The sequence below is a fragment of the Podarcis muralis genome, chromosome 4 (genome assembly GCF_964188315.1).
Source record: "Podarcis muralis chromosome 4, rPodMur119.hap1.1, whole genome shotgun sequence".
NCBI lineage: Eukaryota > Metazoa > Chordata > Lepidosauria > Squamata > Lacertidae > Podarcis > Podarcis muralis.
In genome coordinates, this window is record NC_135658.1 from 16,030,193 (window position 1) to 16,049,497 (window position 19,305).

Here is a 19,305-nt window from a genome sequence, read left to right on the forward strand (position 1 = left end):
CAATGATGCTGTATTTCCTTGTATTACAACCTGAATTCCACGGAACTCAAAATTGCAGTACAATAAAAAGCAATGTAAGAAAAGAAGCAATAAAAGTGCTATAAAAATCCAGCATATATATTTAATATGTCATGCAGCAGACCACCTGAATGAAGCTCACGGACCATTGGTGGTCTGGGAAACCTTGAATGAAGGTACCCATTTCCCCACACACTCGATGCCCATAGTTACCCCAATAGGAGGACAAGTTGGGTAGCTTCTAAAAGCAATGTTTTCTGTGATAACAGTTGAGCAGATGGATGTGGAACCATAGTTAATGCCAGCAAGGAAAAAGAGGGAGCGCCCATTCCAGAGACAGCATTATTATTATTATTATTATTATTATTATTATTATTATTATTATTATTATTATTATTATACCACTCTTTATCAAAGGATCCCAGGGTGGAAAGTAGGGAGTTGGGAATATGCATTTCTGGACCTGCAGATTTCCAAACCAAAAATTAAATGCTTTTGCATAGTCCGAGTGAGGTTGACCCCTCATGTGAGCAATGGGCACCTTCATTGACCACATACTGCACTAAAACAACCCAGGCGACTAAACACCTAGCATTGGGATATGCCTTTGCCAACCTATCTTGCCAGTAATGTCTTGCACAATTTCTAAGCCAGGTGCTGCTTAACTCAACTCATAAAACCCAAATGCCTGACAGGTTTTCATTTACTGGGCTATACATTAAGGTCATCAGCAGTGGTCCTTTCCAGGGAGGGGAGGCAATGCTGTAAGAGGAGAGGGAGTATTCTCAATTGCTGTGTCCTTGTTTGTGCAGTTCATCCCCAAGAAAGTTCATACAGCAGCCATGTCATTATCATTTGTGTCAGGAAAGATGTATTTTAATTATTTCAGGCTTCTAAAATGCTCACACTTGTGCTTCTTTAGTGTAATGCTCTCCCTGAAATGTAGCTTCCGATGTTTTATTGCTTTAGAAAATGGCCCTGGGAACCCTATAAAGGTCCAGCAACAGAAATTAAGACTTTGGGGTGGGGGGTGGGGTTGTAGTCAGCTGTTTTACTCGAGTAGATCCACTAAATTTAATGAAACAAATTAGGTCCACTAGTTTTAATAGGTCTACACTGACTTTTAGTCAGTTGCCTAACTTCCTGCCAGAGTTTGCTTGCTTTATTTTTTAAAAAAATGTGTTCGCTTGCCCCACAGACACATCATCTTTGCTCCAAGCAGCCGCAACAAGTATGCAGGTGTGTCTTTCCCTGGAATCTATGATGCCATGTTCGATATCGACAGCAGGACAGATCAACGCAAAGCTTGGGAAGAAGTCAAGAGGCAAATCTCTGTTGCAACTTTCGCGGTTCAGGCTGCTGCAGGAACACTGAAAACTGTGTTGTAGGATAGTTGGGAGCAGCAGGAACGATAACGGAAACAAACTATTTGCATTGCATGCCCAGAAAGCTGATTCTTCTCAACACAGACATAATATTCAAACAGCAGCACCATGAGGCTACTTCCCTTGTCATGTTCAGTGCTCATGATCAGAAAGACCCATCAGAAAGTTTGACTGGAGGGGATGGAAAGTTAGACTGTCCCCACCCCCCAGGACCTTGGAAGAAGGGTTGGGATAAACATTATTAAAAAATGGACTTAGCAAGAGATCTTCTTTGCTGCTCATCTACACTTCCAACCCAGACTGACGACAACAAGAATACTTTTTAATCAGACAGTGCTACTTCTGGCAGTTTTAAGCATTCACTCACATGCCATTTCTAAACTGTCCTAAGCCAGCTCTAAAGCTCTCGTTTACAGCATGGGCCAAGACTGAGCACATTTCCAGCAAAGTGTGCAGCTGCCAGTGATTTTGATAGCCACAGTGGAAGAATTATATGTTTTCAGCACCAGCCACCACTTAACCTTGCCTGGAACAGTATTTCACTCAGAAGCCCAGCTGAATCCATTTCACCTTGCATTCATTTGACGCTACTCACTAGTTCATCTAATTCCACTCCTCCTTCCCTGGCTGTTTGCAGTTTCCACCTCTATACTACAGCAGTGATATATGGTTTGCATGAAACACACAAGACTGCAGCTGGGCTACCGCAGAATAAATACTCAACAATCATAACTCAGATGCTATTGGAAGGAGGGTTTCCCTTCAAAGCTGAGTAGAAGAAGCACCTGGATGTAGAACAAAAATGAAGAGTGAAATGACATTAAAATTCTATTAAATGTTCAGTGTGGTTGTGACTACAGTTACCCATTTAAAGAAGCACTATGTGTAACCGCTCTTAAAATAAAAAATATCAGTGTACCTTCTACATCGTTTTACCACCATAAAGAAAGCCATTAAGTTGTGCAAGGAATGTTTTCTGACTGGGGTAAGCAGAACAGAAGGCAGGATGTTAAACCAAAAGAAATATTTACTGAATTTGTTTAATTGAACTCCTAATACATAACCAAAACTTGTTCAAACACTCATTCTGCTCACACAGTAGAAATCAGAAACTGAATGAAACCAGCTCCAGGTTAACTGTTTATTCCATAAATTTATAAAAAGGCCTGAAGGGATGAGACCTTTAACAAATGTTCTTCATCAACAAAAATTAAACACACATCCATGCAGGGGGAAAAACACTAGGAAAAGAAGTTGGTTTTTGTTTTTTAAAAAAAGAACCTTGATTTTTTTTTTTTAAGGTGTTCCAGACACCTACTTTTTCCAGTTTCCCTATACAAATGAAATTCACGGCCGCAATATGGAAAAACTTATTTAACTTAACCACTGTTGTATATATATATCTTTTTAATCCTCATGCTATAATTTAAAGCGAGTAGTTGCATTATTACACAGAATCAATTCTTTTCAAGGCAAAACAATTAAAAAGCACAGGCTGCTGAAGTGGTGACTTGGCTGAGTAACATTTCAAGCACTGAGGAAATCTTAACACAGTGTGGACCACAATATGAACGTATGTCGATGCTGAACCAGGATGCACGTACAGCTTTGGAATTCTAAAAATAAAAGTCGTGGTCCAGGGTTGATTGCTGCAGCAGCTGCCAAAACTGACAGCTGTATTAGGTCGTGAACGCTGAGCCTGGCCCTACGCACTGCCAGTAAGCACCCGTGACAGAGTACTCACAATAGAACACAGCCTTAAGCAAATAAAACACTGCCCTACAATAGGGAGGAATAAACAAACAACTTCCTCAGCCCTTTTCTGGTGTTAAAAACAGAGACTTGTCAGGGGGAGAGAACCAGCGAGCAACGGCAGTGCTGAGAAGGTGGCAAAGGGCATCTTCCTCGGGTGCCTGTGGCTATTGGTTCCAACTACTGCTGCTCACACCCACAACACTTCCATGAGCACCAGCCTTAACCGTCTGGGGAAGATCCAGTACAACAAACAAAACAAACATTGTGCTACTGAAAAGCCTAGAACTACACCCAATCTGGAATGCAACTTTTTTTGTGATTATGCAGAAAATTAAGTTACATTAAAACAGCAAAGTCACCACTTCACCAGGGGCAAAAACTGGCCTCTTCTGAGATTTCAAGCTTGCGCCGCAATTTCTTGCTGCTCTTTTGGTTTTACTTTGGATACTGGGAGTTCCAAGCCTGCCCATAACATAGGCTCAGCTTTCCTCATCGTGAGCTCAATCTTTGTAGCCGTCATATTTACGTAACTCCTTTTCACATCAATCACCTGGAAGAAGACATGTACATTTCAGTTTGCTACTTAACTGCACGCCTGATTAACACTACAGAATTGAGTTTTTTTCAGCTTGCTGCTATAAAGTAACTGCTTTTAAAAACAAAGAAGCATAACCCAGAAAAAATATTGTAACTATTTGTAAGAGAAAATTTAAACATTGCCCTGTGTAACGTAGGACTAGAAAAATTAGCCTAAGTGTAAGGTCCCATGAATATAGGTAAACAAATAAGTGCTGCCTCGTTGACACATGTTCCAAGATACAAGTTGCTTCCTATGTTGAACACACAGCCCTGGCTGTTTTGCACAGAGATTATGATGCTATTGAGGAAACAGTGAATTGTTTAAGGGCTGGCATTTACTTAAGAGCATTTTGCTCTAAACCAGATACTTACTAATTCAGTCAAAACGGAAAAGCAGAAAGTTATGTTCCGGAAACTAAGCATAGAACTACAGCAAGACTGAGGAGCAGGAACAGCTTTAATATTACTCATCACAATGCCAGGATTTTTATTTATTTTTACACAAAAGTGGACTATTTTAAATGCCTCAGGTTTGCAGTAAATCAGAATACAAAAGGAACAAGGAAAGTGTAGATTTTATGATTTGTATCTTCAATTGCATTGAGATTAGTAGAATATTGAATGAGAGGTATTCTGTAGTTAGCATCTACTTATCTACTAAGTTATACTCAGAAGTTAGTCATGTCCATTAATTTCAATGGATATACTCTGAGCAGGACAAATTCAAGATATACATATCTTGTAGTACTTAATCTTGCTACAAGCACCTGACTGTGATTTTGAACCTGCTTCAAGTTTACTTGAATGCAAATATGTATGTACTTACACCCCATAGATTCAGATTCTGATTAAATTCCTTATCACCTTCGAAGACAATATGGATATTTAACTGGAAGAGAAGGAAAAGTTTATGCAGTAGCAGTAGTAGCTAAACATGCAGTATTTATTTCAGCTTGTGATGCTAGAAAGCAGAAAGTTTTCATTCATTCATTCACTCACTCATTCCATAAAATTTATACATTGCTTGATTGTGAAAAAGAAAGAAAAAACAGTAAAATCAAGAAATATTTACAACCCTGCTTTAAAACATCCAAGTTGTAAAATGCTAAAACAGGTTAAAATTACCTAAACTTTCTAGGCAACTGAGTAGGCTTGTCTAAACAGGAATGTTTTTAGCAGGCGCCGACAAGAGTACAGTGAAGTTTCCAAATGCAGGTGCTGCCACACTAAACAATCAATTTGAACTTGGAGTTAAAACGGGAACAATACAGGCCAATTAGGGTAACTCACCACCGTGCTATTTGCTTCTACGTGACTAAGTTCAGGAATGGAATTCTTGGCATAAATAGAAATTGTCACTTCACCTCCAGTTTGATGCCAATCGTGCCTGCATGGAACCACTTTTTTCTCCTGTAGGCGATTAAGAGTTAAAGACACAAATCATGGTTTCAGCCCATTTGCAAATACTTTCCTTGCTACTTATCTTTTTCCAAAGTACACTGGGCTCCTACGGAGGCATATCCTAAGACTCTTTCCATACCGATTCTTAACAATTCCTTCAATGTCATTGTTATTGCACCCCCCCCCCCAATGTTCTATGGCTGAAGCCAGAAGCTCACTTTAACGGGATGGAAAGCGAGTCAATGTTTCGGCATTTGTCATCATTGTACAGTATATAGCCTAGGTAAAAGAAAACAAAAACAGAGAAACCGACAGAACCACGTTTCTGAAGAGATCTTTAATTAATTGAGGCACAACTTCTATGTTATGGTTCTATCTGGTTAGTTGCTCCACTAAACTTTGTGCCCTCTGTTTTATTCTGCAAAGTCCAGATATTGTCATCTCACTGCATTCAAGTCGTTGTTGTAAAGTACAAGTTGATTGACCAATGATGGAAAAAGAAATATTCAAAGTTTCATACACAAGTCAGCCTATCCAAGCAGGTGTATTAATGTTTAGCAACACAGGTAAGAATAGTAAGCTATTAATAACACAGCCCTTGCTACTTACAGCATCCTTCTTAATCCATGCATGTATTCCTGTCGCACAACCCTCTTGAGACAAGAAAGTATTGAAGTCTGATGTTTTCCTCTTGCAGCAACTCCAGTATTTCATCCTGTGTATTAAGATTTAAAGACTCATATAAACAACTGCAACAAAACTAATCTCAAGTTTCATTGTGCCTAGCTAGCGGATGGTTAACAGAGAATTCGAGGAAGACACATACTACTAACCCTTCATGGAATATAGGGACACCTGCGTGGTATGTACATGTTTCTTCCATGCTGTGTGGTCCTTCAAATGTCTAAGGGAAATAATAATAACAGACAAATAACGTTTTACTAGTCATTGCATTAGATTATTGCTTTACAGCTTCCACCCAACAGCTGAGGTGGCCGCTTACAGTGCAATCCCAACCACACCTGCTCAAAAAGTTTATAGAATTCAATGGAGCTTACTCCCAGGTAGGTAAATTTAGGACTGCGGTTGTATCAAGTAGCTCAGTTTCCTCCGGTTGACTGGTCCAATCAGTGCCAAAGCTTTCGTTTGGGGGTCTAAGTAGAAACTTGTAACAATGCCCCCCACCTCCCACGTGACCCATAACATGACCCATCCCATCCATGCAACATTTTGAGTCATGAAAGAGATTTCTCCTTTAATTCTAAAATTACGCTTTTAACATTTCTGAAACTACACCATGGCACCATAGCCCACAATGGGACTCTTCTGCCATGCCCTCAACTCCCTCTATTTTTGTGCTATTTTTGTTTTAACATCTAAGCCTGAAGAATATAGTCTTACAACGCTTGCTGACTATTTCCTAACTTTTTAATTGGACCTAGGAAAGTCTCTAATATTAATATGCCTGGGGTTATCCTATCCTAAGAGGTTGTACTGTGTTATGATTGTTTTTAAATAGATTATTTTTTTTTGCATGCTGTTAATTTTGTTGAAAGTTGCCTGGAGACTAACTGATGTTACATGACTAAACTAAATGATTTTCTGAACAGTCTGAACAGTTAAACAGCCATAAATGTTTACATGTGCCAGTGCTGACCAAACACATGACAAAATTCTGATGGAAGTGTAATGTAGAAGCTTACACAATACTTTATAACTGTTAAAGAAATGAGTAACAGCTCACATTCTTGGCAGTGCAAAAACACATGCCCATACAAATATCCCTCACCTGTACTCAAGAACTATATGCTACAATAATTACTGGTGCGTGCCGAGAGATGTCATGCAATATTGGGTAATGTGATCTGTACTGTAGTGATAACTTACTGACTGGTTTTATTTATAAAGATATTTTTATATTGCTATACATACAATAAATCAAAGGAGTTAACAACATACATGCATATATACAATAAATGCCACATTAAAATCTAAAATCCAAGACCACCTAATTCCCTGCAAAAGCTTGGCAGCAAAGAAAAGTTCTCGGCAACTTACAAAAGGATGGGGAACTAAGGGGGTTTGAAGTGTGGCACATTTCCATAACATTGAGAAATTTACCTTTTTACAGCCTGCATTTTTACATGGAGTCCCAATCTTTATCTCATCACTATCATCCTCTGTAAAACAGGAATAGTTTGCTTTATAAGTCTTAAGAATTCACTTTTCTTCTAAAGAAATGAGCAGAACTCAAGCATATAGGAGAATACAAATGACATTTTCTACCCAAGTTGTTTATCTTTCAGGAACCGTCTGCTATACAGACAAGATACTTCCATGTTCAGTGCTCTGAACTCCAAGGAGGGGTTCAATAATAATAGCAATAGATTCACTGAACCTATCTAGCACTGAGCTACAACACACTCAATTAGGTAAAAACATGAACCCTATCAAGCTATATACCTTTTTTTATTTCGTTTCCCGACGACAGCTTTAGCTTCTCTAATGCTTGCTTCAAGGAAGCAGATACTTTCAGCTCCAAGCAACTCATCGGCTCATCTGGGCTAAAGAAAGCAGAGGGAATAAGTTGGGTTACTTTTTAACGTGACAAAAGCAATTCGTTTCAAAATACTTATGAAGTCTTCTAGAACACTGGTATTTTACAGGTGCATTAGGACAGATAAATAGGCTGCAGCCTGACCCAAGGTAGTTTGTACCAGCATGCGCACATAAGTGGTGTATAAATACAGTGGTACCTTGACTAAAGTCCAGTCTATTCTAAGTCCGTTTTGGACTAAGTCCAATTGCAACCCAGAAATGAGTACTCCGGGTTCAGTCATTTTTTTGATATAAGTCGGGCCCGGCTGCTGTTTAAGGGGTCGCTTTTCAATGTCTGGTTCCTGTTGAGTGTGTTTCGTTTGTTAATTGAGTCCCTCGCTGCTAATCAGAGGCTTCCTGTTGAGTCTGCCAGCTGTTGAGTCCTGAGCATCCACGCAACACAGAGATGATATTTGGAGGTTTAGTTTTTGCTTTTCTTTTTTTTTGCATTTTGGTTTGTGCGGCTTTTTCAGTTTTTTGACTGTGACTTCGTTTTATGGGACTGACCTGTGACTGTGGCTTGTGACTTCGTTTTTGTGACTTGTTTTTGTGACTGTGGGGAACCCAGTTCAGCTACTGGCTGATTGTGTGAGTGCAGAAATGGATAAAAGTCCCCCATTCAAACAATGTTAATTTTTTTCCATCTACAATACTGTGTTATTTATTTTACAGTACAGTACATTGATTATTGCCTTTTATGGATCAATGGTCCCGTTAGACAGTAAAATTTGTGTTAAATTGCTGGGTTGTTTGTTGTTGTTTTTTTTGGGGGGGGGGGGTTCATTGTCTAGAACAGATCAATCCATTTTCAATTACTTTCTATGGGAAAGCACACCTTGTTTTAAGTCCGCTTTGTTTTAAGACCGGACTTCCGGAACTGATTACGGTCTTAAATCAAGTTACCACTGTAAATGAAAAAACAGGGATTATAATTTGGATCTGACTAAAGGTGTACCCCAGGGTCTGAAAAGGTTGAAAAGTACTTTTCTGGAATTTTTCATCGAGAACTTTCATATGAACACAGTAAGCTACCTTATAGTAGCTTGTATGACTGGCCCCTCAAGCCCAATACTATCTAGCCTGACAAGGAGTGGCTCTCCAGTACCTTTCGCACTCTTGCCTCCAGGTCCTTTAACTGGAGGTGCCTGGGATAGAATGGGAACTTCCATTACGAAAAGCTTATGCTTATTCGGTAAGCTATAGTTGTTCTCTTTCCATTTCCCATGACTTTCATCCATGCAAACTCTAAAAACAGCAAACCAATTCCAGTCCCAGAGAAGAGGAATAAGCCCCAAGACCCAGCAAAGGATGCTCAGGCTCTGGAGGAAGAGAAATGGCTCTGCTCTCCTATACATGGTTTAAAGAAGCTTTGCCATCTGACTCAAGAGTTTCATCACTACTGGATGCATACTATTCCCCCCAGAGACAAGAAGCGCTTTTTTCCTTTGCCTGATATTTGGTCACAGAAACAAGGCACCTTCTGACTGCATCCTGAAGCTGCTCAACTGCAAAATATACACATAAAGCAGGTTTTAACATTATATATCCACTCCCAAAACGCTGGAAAATGGGGCATATATATGTAAGATAGATAGATAGTAATTTGGCACAAATGCCCGCTCTCAGGACAATACCTTGGCCTCTGTATTGCTTCCACAGGCTTTGGTGCCTGAATTATGTGTTCTTGAAATTTAGGCTTCAGGTCAGCTAACTCCTTTCGCTCAGAGGTAGTTTTGACTTCAGGTTTGACAGGTTCAGGGGGCTTCTCACTATTATGGAAGCCCTTTGTACAGCCCTGATAACAACAATAATAATGTTATTATTTATACCCCGCCCATCTGGCTGGGTTTCCCAAGCCACTCTGGGCAGCTTATAGCGCATAAAAACATGTATGTATACTAGTACAGTACCTAATGTTGGCTGCATATTCAGCTCTAACAATGCAATTTTCTTAAGCTAATTCTGCCACTTCAGCGCTTAATATTTAGAAGTAAATACTAGGGTTAAGTACAAACATTCAGATCAACTTCCTCCCATCAGTTTCTCAAATGCAGCAACCTACCATCTTTCATGTTATTACATGCAGGCCTGTGCAGGGGGCAGTGCAGAGAGGTACACTCGCCCCAAGCCTCAGAGGGCTAAGCTGGCCAGAGGACCTGTCGGATTTACACCAGGAACAAGACTCCTGCCCCATGCCTCAGACAAGCTCAGCACACACACATGGTTTTAAAGGTCTTCCATACTTATTAGAATCATACAAAGTAATAGCAGATTCAATTATTCCACTGTCAATCATTATCTAGCCCAAACAGTAGCATTCATGTGTAAGAGGGAAGCAGCAGGTTCAGGGAAGCACAACAAAATATTTAGGGGAAAAACCAAAGAGCCTAGTGAGGACTAAGCATGCACGGTGACCTTGGAACAGAATGTTAGGGAGAGAAATGAAATGGAGTAACCTGGAAAATGGCATGGCTGGCACACACACTGCACACACTACAACTTTTGATTCAGGCCTCACTTTTATAATCAAAATGTCAAGAAATAATTGAAACACCTGCAGAGAAGACACACACTTTCTTCACTTGAAGGCAGCTGATTTGAACACTCCATGTCAGTGGCAAACAGTTGTACAACATCTACAGGTGAAGCTACAAGCAAATGCAGGTTTTTAGAACCTGATTTTTCTAAGTGTGTCTAGGGCAACCTGTTTTTGACTGCTGTTGACTACAGTCTAAGCCAGGCATAGGCAAACTCGGCCCTCCAGATGTTTTTGGCCTACAACTCCCATCATCCCTAGCTAACAGGACCAGTGGTCAGGGATGATGGGAGTTGTAGTCCCAAAACAGCTGGAGGGCTGAGTTTGCCTATGCCTGGTCTAAGCTAAAATGTGAGCCAGAGTCTAGCAACAACTGGAAGGCCACATGTTGCCCATTCCTGTTCTAAGGGATTCCCACCCCCTCAAATGAGCAACTTTCAATTTTTCATTTGTAGTAAAATACAACCATTACAAATTATTAATACATACCGCAATGCTTAAGAAGTCAGAAAAGTCTGTTGTCCTTCTTTTACAGCATGACCAGCCCTGTAAGATACAAGCCATGAATTTACCATCTTAACATCAAAAACAACTAAGGAGAAAAAAGTGAATGTTTCCCCAATGTGAGATAACAAAGCTACACGAAAAGACCATAAATTATTCAACAGCTGGTACAGCAATGTAGGGCCCAATCTTTCAAATTCCCAAGACATGTTATTTTTAGATAAAGTGATAATCATCACTTTGTTAAAAAGCAATAAAAACTTACTAAACATTCCAACCCCGGTATCCAGCAATACGCAATAACAAGTGTCACCAACATACTTTGGGAGAGATGTACTGTAGCGTAAGGTTCAATAGAGACCTGGAACGTGTTTAACACAATGCATTCAAGTGATCACTGCTGCCTGGAACAGCATATGTTTCTATAATAACTAAACAGGGTAAATCTTTTATTTCAAGAAAAAAGTGGGCATTCCACCAAACTCAAGCAGATTGATACATCAAAGGTCACGAAGGGAATTGAAATATTGCCATGAGCATGATTTAGTTGAAGTTTTGGAAAGCTTTTCAACAATTATGTTTGTACACCTACTTTAAGAGCATCATGAAAGACTGGTACTCCTGGGTGATAGGTACAGGACTCTAAAAGAAGGAGAAAAAAGGATTAGCAGAGGACAGCAGTGATACCATCCCTAAAGCTACAGGTTATATTTAGCAAAGTAAGTTAATCAGTCTTGTGATTGCTGTCAATATTTTCATATTCATCAAGGCTCAATATCATGTAGCAGCACACGGAACACTTTTTCAGTTGGAAACAGAACAAAGAATTCAGGAAACACAAGCGGTTGTTACAAAATACTCCCTTTGGACGTTTGTGTGCTTTCCTGGATGACATGTTATCTATAAAATCCAGAAATGAATTGAGGCATAAAATTAAATATACATTTTAATAAGTAGAAATACCCAGCCTAAACTATTAGGTGGATTTGTAGTTGGATTGAATGACCAAATCCAAAGAGTGCTCATTAATGGTTCCTCACCATCCTTGAAAAAAGGGACAAGTGGAGTGCCACAGGATTCTGTCCTGGGCCTGTTGTTGTTCAGCATCTTTATAAATTAATTGGATGAAGGAATTGAGGAGATGCTCAATTCTGCCGATGACACCAAACTGGGGGTAGGGGATGGGTGGACAGGTATCCAATACCGCCGAATACTGAACTGGTTTCAATATGACCTTAACAGATTGGAGAACTGGGCCCAAACTAACAAAATGAATTTCATGGGACAAATACAAGGTTTTAAACTTAGGCTGAAAGAACCAGCAGCACAAATAGCAGACCACAATATGAACATGAATCAACAATGTGAAGCTACAGGGGGGGAATGCTAAAGCTACTCTAGGCTGCAACAACAGAAGTATAGTGTCAAGGGAAGTAATTGTACCACTCTATTCTGCCTTGGTCAGACCACACCTGGAATACTGTGTCCAGTTCTGGACTCCACAATTTGAGGAGGATACTGACAATCTGGAATGTGTATAGAAGAGGACAACCAAGATGATCAAGGGTCTGGAAACCAAGCTTTATGAGGTATGGTTGAGGGAATTAGGTATGATTACCCTATTAAGAAGCAGATAGGACAGCTTCAAATATCTAAAGGGCTGTCACATGAAAGACGGAGCAACTTCTCCTACTCTGGAAGGTAGGACCTGAACAAATGGCTTCAAGTTATAAGAATGGAGATTCCAACTAAACATCAGGAAGAACTTTCTGAAGGTAAGAGCTGTTAGATAGTGGAAGGACTCTTCCAGGATGTGGTGGACACTCCATCACCAGAGGTTTTAAGGAGAGGTTAAATTACCATCTGCCATGGATGCTTCAGTTGAGATCCCTGCATTGAAGGGGGTTGGACTAGATGAGACCCCCAGGATCCCTTCCAACTCTATAATTATATGATTCTATGACCCAGCTCCACTGGCACTGCCTATATCACATACAATTGAAACATGAGTACCATACAAGAAAGAGGTCACGGCTAGGATTCAAGTGGAGTGTTTTGGACTTGTATTTCTTTAAGCACTCTACTTGTAACTGATGGGGATTTCAAAGGAGAAGGGCATTTAAAAGATGAGATCCTACCAGGTGTGCCCAAATCATGTGACATGCCTAAAGTAGGTCTTTGGATTCCAGCTTAAGTGTTTGCAATGGACTCATGTACCACTTCTTAAGCGTGCAAACAAGTTTCAAGGAGCTACATAACACTTTCCCAGAACAAGTAACCAAATAAACATAGGGCAGTTTTGAAACCCACAATTTATATATAAAGTTCCACAATCCAACACTAAAATACTTGCCTGAAATGTCTAGGCAAAGCATACTTTGTGGAGTGAGGAGAAAGAGGAAATGGTCTGTCTCTCTCTTTCTTACCTGTTAGTCATTTCTTACCCCACCCCCTTGCAGGATTTGCATCCTGAAAAGTGGGGTGTAAGTAATTATAAATAAGAACTTGTGCCCACTAACCAGGCAGTAGTAGTTCAGGTACAGTTCAGGTGATGCACGGCAAGCACTTATTCCTCAACAGGAAACACAATACAGCATCTCAACTTCACATCAAAGTAAGGCACCTTAAACATTAAGTTTCTATTCCAGCAAAACACCTGACATATCCAGACCTTTCCCCATCCAAGAAGTAGACCACTTCAGAAGCAGTCTGCTGATGCAATTAAAAATCTTCCACAGTCTAACTTCAACATATCTTTCTTTCTAAGCTTGCCAGTCAAACAAAAGTACTAACAGAATCTTTTACTAATGACAGTATATTCATATGATGCCTTTCTCACCATCCAGACCACAATGTAATACCAGCTTAGTGGGTACAGATCTGCTGTCTTAGCAGCAGGACCAGATGAGTTACTAAATGCCAGAATACAAGTGAAAAACGGGCATTATTTGCTTTCTGGGACTCATATAAATTGTGAAGCCATTCTGACAACAGAATCCCCATGCTTAGTAGAATATATACCGGTAAATTCAGAAGAAGTCGAAATGCCAGTTCTATTATATACTTGTTCCAAATAAGAAGCATTAACTTGCTTACAGTTCTATCATACGTAGCACAGACCCAGTTGCTTCCAAGTTCAAGACGTCTTATCCTGTTATGATAAACAGTATGCCCAGTGCAATCAAACCTCAAAACATTAAATATAATATAAAATAAATTAAGCAGCATTTTTTTTTTTACAATACTGAACATGCTACTGACATTCTTAGTCCTAACACTGAGCTCTTTGAAGTGAAAAAGTTGCTGATCAGTATCTACAGTAGAACATCTGAATTACTATGGGTGTACCAGTCTAGATGGAAAAAATAAGCAAATTGCAGGTGCCACACATGTAATTATTCTAATGACTAACAGGAGTCTCAAAGGTGCTGAGAATTGCAAAGATGAAATGTTTGGATTTCTTCACAGTGGGACCACATTCATATCCACACTCAACTCTTCCTTCTTCTGCTCTTTTCAGTAATGCCAGATCACTCATGTCAGGCGTGGTTACCTTTCACCCACCAGTAGTTGCAATAACTCCCACTGGCCCCAGCAAGCATGGCCAATGGCCAGGGATAATGGGAGTTGTAGTGCAGCAACATCTAGAGCAGGGATCAACAAACTTTTTCAGCCGGGGGCCGGTCCACTGTCCCTCAGACCTTGTGGGGGGCCAGACTGTACTTTTTCGGGGGGGGGGGGGGGAGAATGAATTCTTATGCCCCACAAATAACCCAGAGATGCATTTTCAATAAAAGCACACATTGTACTTATGTAAAAACACCAGACAGGCCCCACAAATAACCCAGAGATGCATTTTCAATAAAAGGACACATTCTACTCATGTAAAAACACGCTGATTTCTGGATCGTCCATGGGCTGGATTTAGAAGGCAATTGGGCCGGATCCGGCCCCCGGGCCTTAGTTTGCCTACCCATGATCCAGAGGGCCAAAGATTCCCTACACCTGATTTACACAGCTCCACCCTGCTTCAAAACCACTCCTTACATGAAGTCACTAGTTTCAACTTCTCAGTCCTCATTCCCCACTAAAGGAGCCCATATGTGTAACTGCATTTACTTGCAGTCACCCTGTCATTCGTCCATTCCTCCCTCTCCACTAGTTTATTATGGTTGCCCCCTCTTACTTCATTGTTCCCACCCGCTAGACCAAATTTACAGTTTAAGCTTGTCATGGTAAGATCATAGAATCAGATTTGGAGGCTAGGTGGGTTGTAAGCCCTCTGGCCCACCCAGCTCCCTGCTCAATTCAGGAAGTATGGAGTACTGTATGTGTTTCGCTATGTTAGTATAATGCCATATTGTGATACCACCTCTCAGGGTTGTATGCTGGAAGTTTCCAGGGTGAAATCATAGATCTGTTATTTTTAAAACACCACTTGAACGGCACTCCCCCGCTTGCACCCCAGGACTCTGCATTCTGCATGGGCATTTGTATCACATGTGCTACTAAGGCTCATCTCCCAAGATAACTTAATGTTGCTTTGTAACTCAAGACCAGTATCAGTGCATGGCAACAAAACATGATGTTCCCAAAACAAGCACAAAACATTATCCATGCCAGGAGAGGACAAAACAACTGATGCAGGGTCTTCTCTATTGTTGACTTAAAGCCCTCAGAAACTGTCTTGTTCCCACAGAAGTATTTGAACAATGTTGCTGATAAGCAGCACAGAGCACCTGCTGTATCTTAGTTCAACCTACGTGATATGGGAGAGGAGGAACATATTATTCTAATACAATTTAGTGTCAATTGTGTGTCTAACAAGTATTTCTTCTATAGGTCTTTTACACATACATATGTTACATTTATAACCATGATGCTATGGGGAAAGAAGAGTGTGCAAGTAGTACATAAACAAACACACTTTCCAAGTAGCCCTATCACTATACAGTATTAGGAAATAATCCAAAAGAGATACAATACAGTGGTACCTCTGGTTGCAAATTTAATTCGTTTCAGAGGTCCGTTTCTTAACCTGGGGTACCACTTTAGCTAATGGGGCCTCCCGCTGCTGCTGCGCCACCGCCGCACGATTTTTGTTCTCATAATGGGGCAACGTTCTTAACCCGAGGTACTACTTCCGGGTTAGCGGAGTCTGTAACCCGAAGTGTTTGTAACCCAAGGTACCACTGTACTGGAATACATTGCCCAACCTACTGCCCTTCAGACCCTGCTGGGCTCCCAACTCCATTATCAGTTCCAGCCAACATGGCCAATGACCAGGGAAGTTGGTGGGCCATAAGTTCCCCACGCCTACATTACTTCATTCACATCTCAGTCTTCCTCCACAGAGTGGGCATAAATAGCTCAACACTCTTTTATACTCACAACAATCTTGTGAAGTAGCTGAAGTGATGAACTTCATGGCTGAAAAAATAGGATTTGAACCTGGATCCCCCTCGTTCTAATCTACGTGTGCGCATACACACACAAACACACACGTGTATTTATGTGACTGGCCCATAGCTTAGCGGTAGAGCACCTGCTTTGGACAGTCCCACAGTCCCTCTGGCATCTCCAGGTTGGGCTGGGAAAATTTCCTCTTTGAAACCCTGGAGAGCTGCTGGCAGTCAGTGCAGATGATACTGAGCTAAATGGCCCAATTGTCTGTTCCAATTTAAGGCAGCTTCCTATGCTCCATGGTCACCCAATGAGCTTCATAATAATAAATAATAATAATAATAATAATAATAATAATAATAATAATAATAATAATAATAATATATTTATATGCCACCCATCTGGGAGGTGATGACGAGGGGAGAAGCTGACCCTGGATCTACCTGGTCCTAACAGGACACTCAATTTCCCCTCATTCCTGGGCTGCCGCTCATGCTGGCCAGGACTAACAGAAGCTGGGATTCCAGCCATGGAGGGTGAGGACTCATGGGGGGGGGGGGAGAGAAAGAGACAAAGACTCCTCTAACCACTTGTTTTGATGGTAGAATCAAGGGAAGGGAAGGAATGTATGTAGGCCACCTTGAGCTCCTTGGAGAAAAGATAGGATATGAACAAAACACATATCTATAAAGTATAGAATAGGGGGTGAAGACATGCATAGGTGCATGAGGCTGCAACACTCCCTTGCATGGCCTCAGGCTTGTCACTCCTCTCTCCCTCTCTCTTAGCCTGGCCCACCTCACGGGGTTGTTGTGAGTATGAAATCAAGGGGGGGGGGGGAGGAGAGATCTGTGCAGCTCCCGACCTTGAGCTCCTTAGAGAAAAGATATAACAGAATACAACACACACACACATATATACACACACAACGGGATGAAGACACACGTGTGTAGGGAGAGAGAGCAAGACTGCTCTAACCACTACGCCACACTCCCCTGAATGACCTTAGGATAGTCAAGAGGGGGGGGAGCTCTGCATAGCCCCCCCCAGCTCCTTAGAGAATAATATATAATACAATATAAACACACACAGAGAGGGAGTATATGCAACGGGATGAGGACGTGTGTAGGGAGAGAGCGCGAGACTGCTCTAACCACTAGGCTACACTCCCTCACATGGCCTCAGGCCTGTCACTCCTCTCTCCCTCTCTCTTAGCCTGGCCCACCTCACGGGGTTGTTATGAGTATGAAATCAAGAGGGGGGGAGATCTGTGTAGCCCCCAACCTTGAGTTCCTTAGAGAAAAGATAATATATAACAGAATACAACACACACACACACACACACACACACATATATACACACAACGGGATGAAGACACACGTTGTGTGTAGGGAGAGAGAGCAAGACTGCTCTAACCACTACGCCACACTCCCCTGAATGACCTTAGGCCAGTCAAGAGGGGAGAGCTCTGCATAGCCCCCCCCCTCCTTAGAAAATAATATATAATACAATATAAACACACACACACTGAGTATATGCAACGGGATGAGGATGTGTGAAGGGAGAGAGCGCGAGACTGCTCTAACCACTACGCCACACTCCCTCGCATGGCCTTCTTGGGCCAGCCACTCTCTCAGCCTGGCCTACCTCACGGGGTGGTTGTGAGGGCGGAGTGGAGAGCAGAAAAGCTTAAAATACCATTATAGTAGAGTAATATCCCATTATTCCTCACCGCCCACGTTGGCCTCGGGGTCGAAGCGCTGCCCGCAGCCCCGGTTGTAGCACAGCAGAGCCATGGCCGAGAAGCGACGAGGAAGGAGCCGGCGGTTGCGAGCGGAGAGGGAGCCGAGGAGAAGCCGCCGCTGAGCTGACACGGGAAAGGAAGAGGCTCTCGCGCGCTCTTTCCGGAAAAAGCCGGGCGGAAGCTTCGGCGAGGGAGGGGGGGACCCTTCGCGAAACTTCGGAGGAGGGAATGCTCAGGGCGCACGCGCAGGGCGCTTCGGCCGGCGCGAGGAAAGGTAGACTGTTGGGGGGGGGAGGCGGAACGGCGGCGCGGGAAACGCACATGCGCAGTGCGGGGTGAGGTAGGTGGCGTGTGAGAGAGCGGGGGCGGTTTGGGGGCGGGGCTTAAGTATTGCGTGAGCGTCTGAGGGCAGAGTCGTTGGAACGGCAATGATTGGATGGCGGGACTTTTTTTTTTTTTAAAAAAAAGAGGCGCAGGTTCGATGGAAATACGGTAACTGGCGCTGCAGATATTTATATGTATTTGTTCTGACCGGATCAGTTTATTTGGAATGGTGCATGTTAAGTTGTGGTTAAAACATATCAGACGACAAAGCGATTCTTCAAACAGCTGTTTATTCACAGGCCAGAACAGAACTGAACTGAACTGAAGGGTTCAGCCAACCTGCTTATATTGTTGCTTAGTCGTTTAGTCGTGTCCGACTCTTCGTGACCCTCTGGACCAGAGCATGCCAGGCACTTCTTTCTTCCACTGCCTCCCGCAGTTTGGTCAAACTCATGCTGGTAGCTTGGAGAACACTGTCCAACCATCTCGTCCTCTGTCGTCCCCTTCTCCTTGTGCCCTCAATCTTTCCCAGTATCAGCGTCTTTTCCAGGGAGTCTTCTCTTCTCATGAGGTGGCCAAAGTATTGGAGCCTCAGCTTCAGGATCTGTCCTTCCAGTGAGCACTCAGGGCTGATTTCCTTCAGAATTGATAGGTTTGTTCTTCTTGCAGTCCATGGGACTCTCAAGAGTCTCCTCCAGCACCATAATTCACAAGCATCAATTCTTCGGCGATCAGCCTTCTTTATGGTCCAGCTCTCACTTCCATACATCACTACTGGGAAAACCATGGCTTTAACTATACGGACCTTTGTTGGCAAGGTGATGTCTCTGCTTTTTAAGATGCTCTCTAGGTTTGTCATTGCTTTTCTCCCAAGAAGCAGGCGTCTTTTAATTTCGTGGCTGCTGTCACCATCTGCAGTGATCATGGAGCCCAAGAAAGTAAAATCTCTCACTGCCTCCATTTCTTCCCCTTCTATTTGCCAGGAGGTGATGGGACCAGTGACCATGATCTTCGTTTTTTTGATGTTGAGCTTCAGACCATATTTTGCGTTCTCCTC

At 42.0% G+C, this 19,305-nt stretch overlaps 2 protein-coding genes across 2 annotated transcripts in view; one reads left to right on the top strand and one right to left on the bottom strand.

The window, feature by feature from the left end:
* The window catches only part of NAALAD2 (N-acetylated alpha-linked acidic dipeptidase 2), a 34,224-nt gene extending 31,898 nt beyond the window's left edge, over positions 1–2,326 (top strand). The window contains exon 19 of the mRNA XM_028726035.2: positions 1,217–2,326. Within this exon, the coding sequence (XP_028581868.2) occupies positions 1,217–1,406 (190 nt within the window). The 3' untranslated portion in view covers positions 1,407–2,326. The remainder of the gene's footprint in view (positions 1–1,216) is intronic.
* A 204-nt stretch (positions 2,327–2,530) lies between these two features.
* Positions 2,531–18,110, bottom strand: CHORDC1 (cysteine and histidine rich domain containing 1). The gene is made up of 11 exons (XM_028726036.2): positions 17,913–18,110; positions 11,369–11,418; positions 10,762–10,818; positions 9,371–9,531; positions 7,602–7,702; positions 7,260–7,318; positions 5,972–6,042; positions 5,748–5,853; positions 5,028–5,147; positions 4,564–4,626; positions 2,531–3,708 (listed from the first exon to the last, which is right to left on the bottom strand). Exons 1-11 carry the CDS (start codon positions 17,974–17,976, stop codon positions 3,556–3,558), a joined length of 1,005 nt encoding a protein of 334 aa, XP_028581869.1. The 5' UTR covers positions 17,977–18,110; the 3' UTR covers positions 2,531–3,555.
* Positions 18,111–19,305: the final 1,195 nt, after the last annotated feature.

Bases quoted from the DNA above. Each gene is read 5' to 3' on its own strand.
- CHORDC1 (XM_028726036.2), bottom strand. From the start codon at position 17,976: ATGGCTCTGCTGTGCTACAACCGGGGCTGCGGGCAGCGCTTCGACCCC. The intron at 5,148-5,747 runs GTAAGTAGCAAG...AATCGCCTACAG, and splicing joins CATGGATTAAGAAGGATGCT to GAGAAAAAAGTGGTTCCATG. The intron at 3,709-4,563 runs GTAAGTACATAC...GTCTTCTTCCAG, and splicing joins AGAATCTGAATCTATGGGGT to GTGATTGATGTGAAAAGGAG.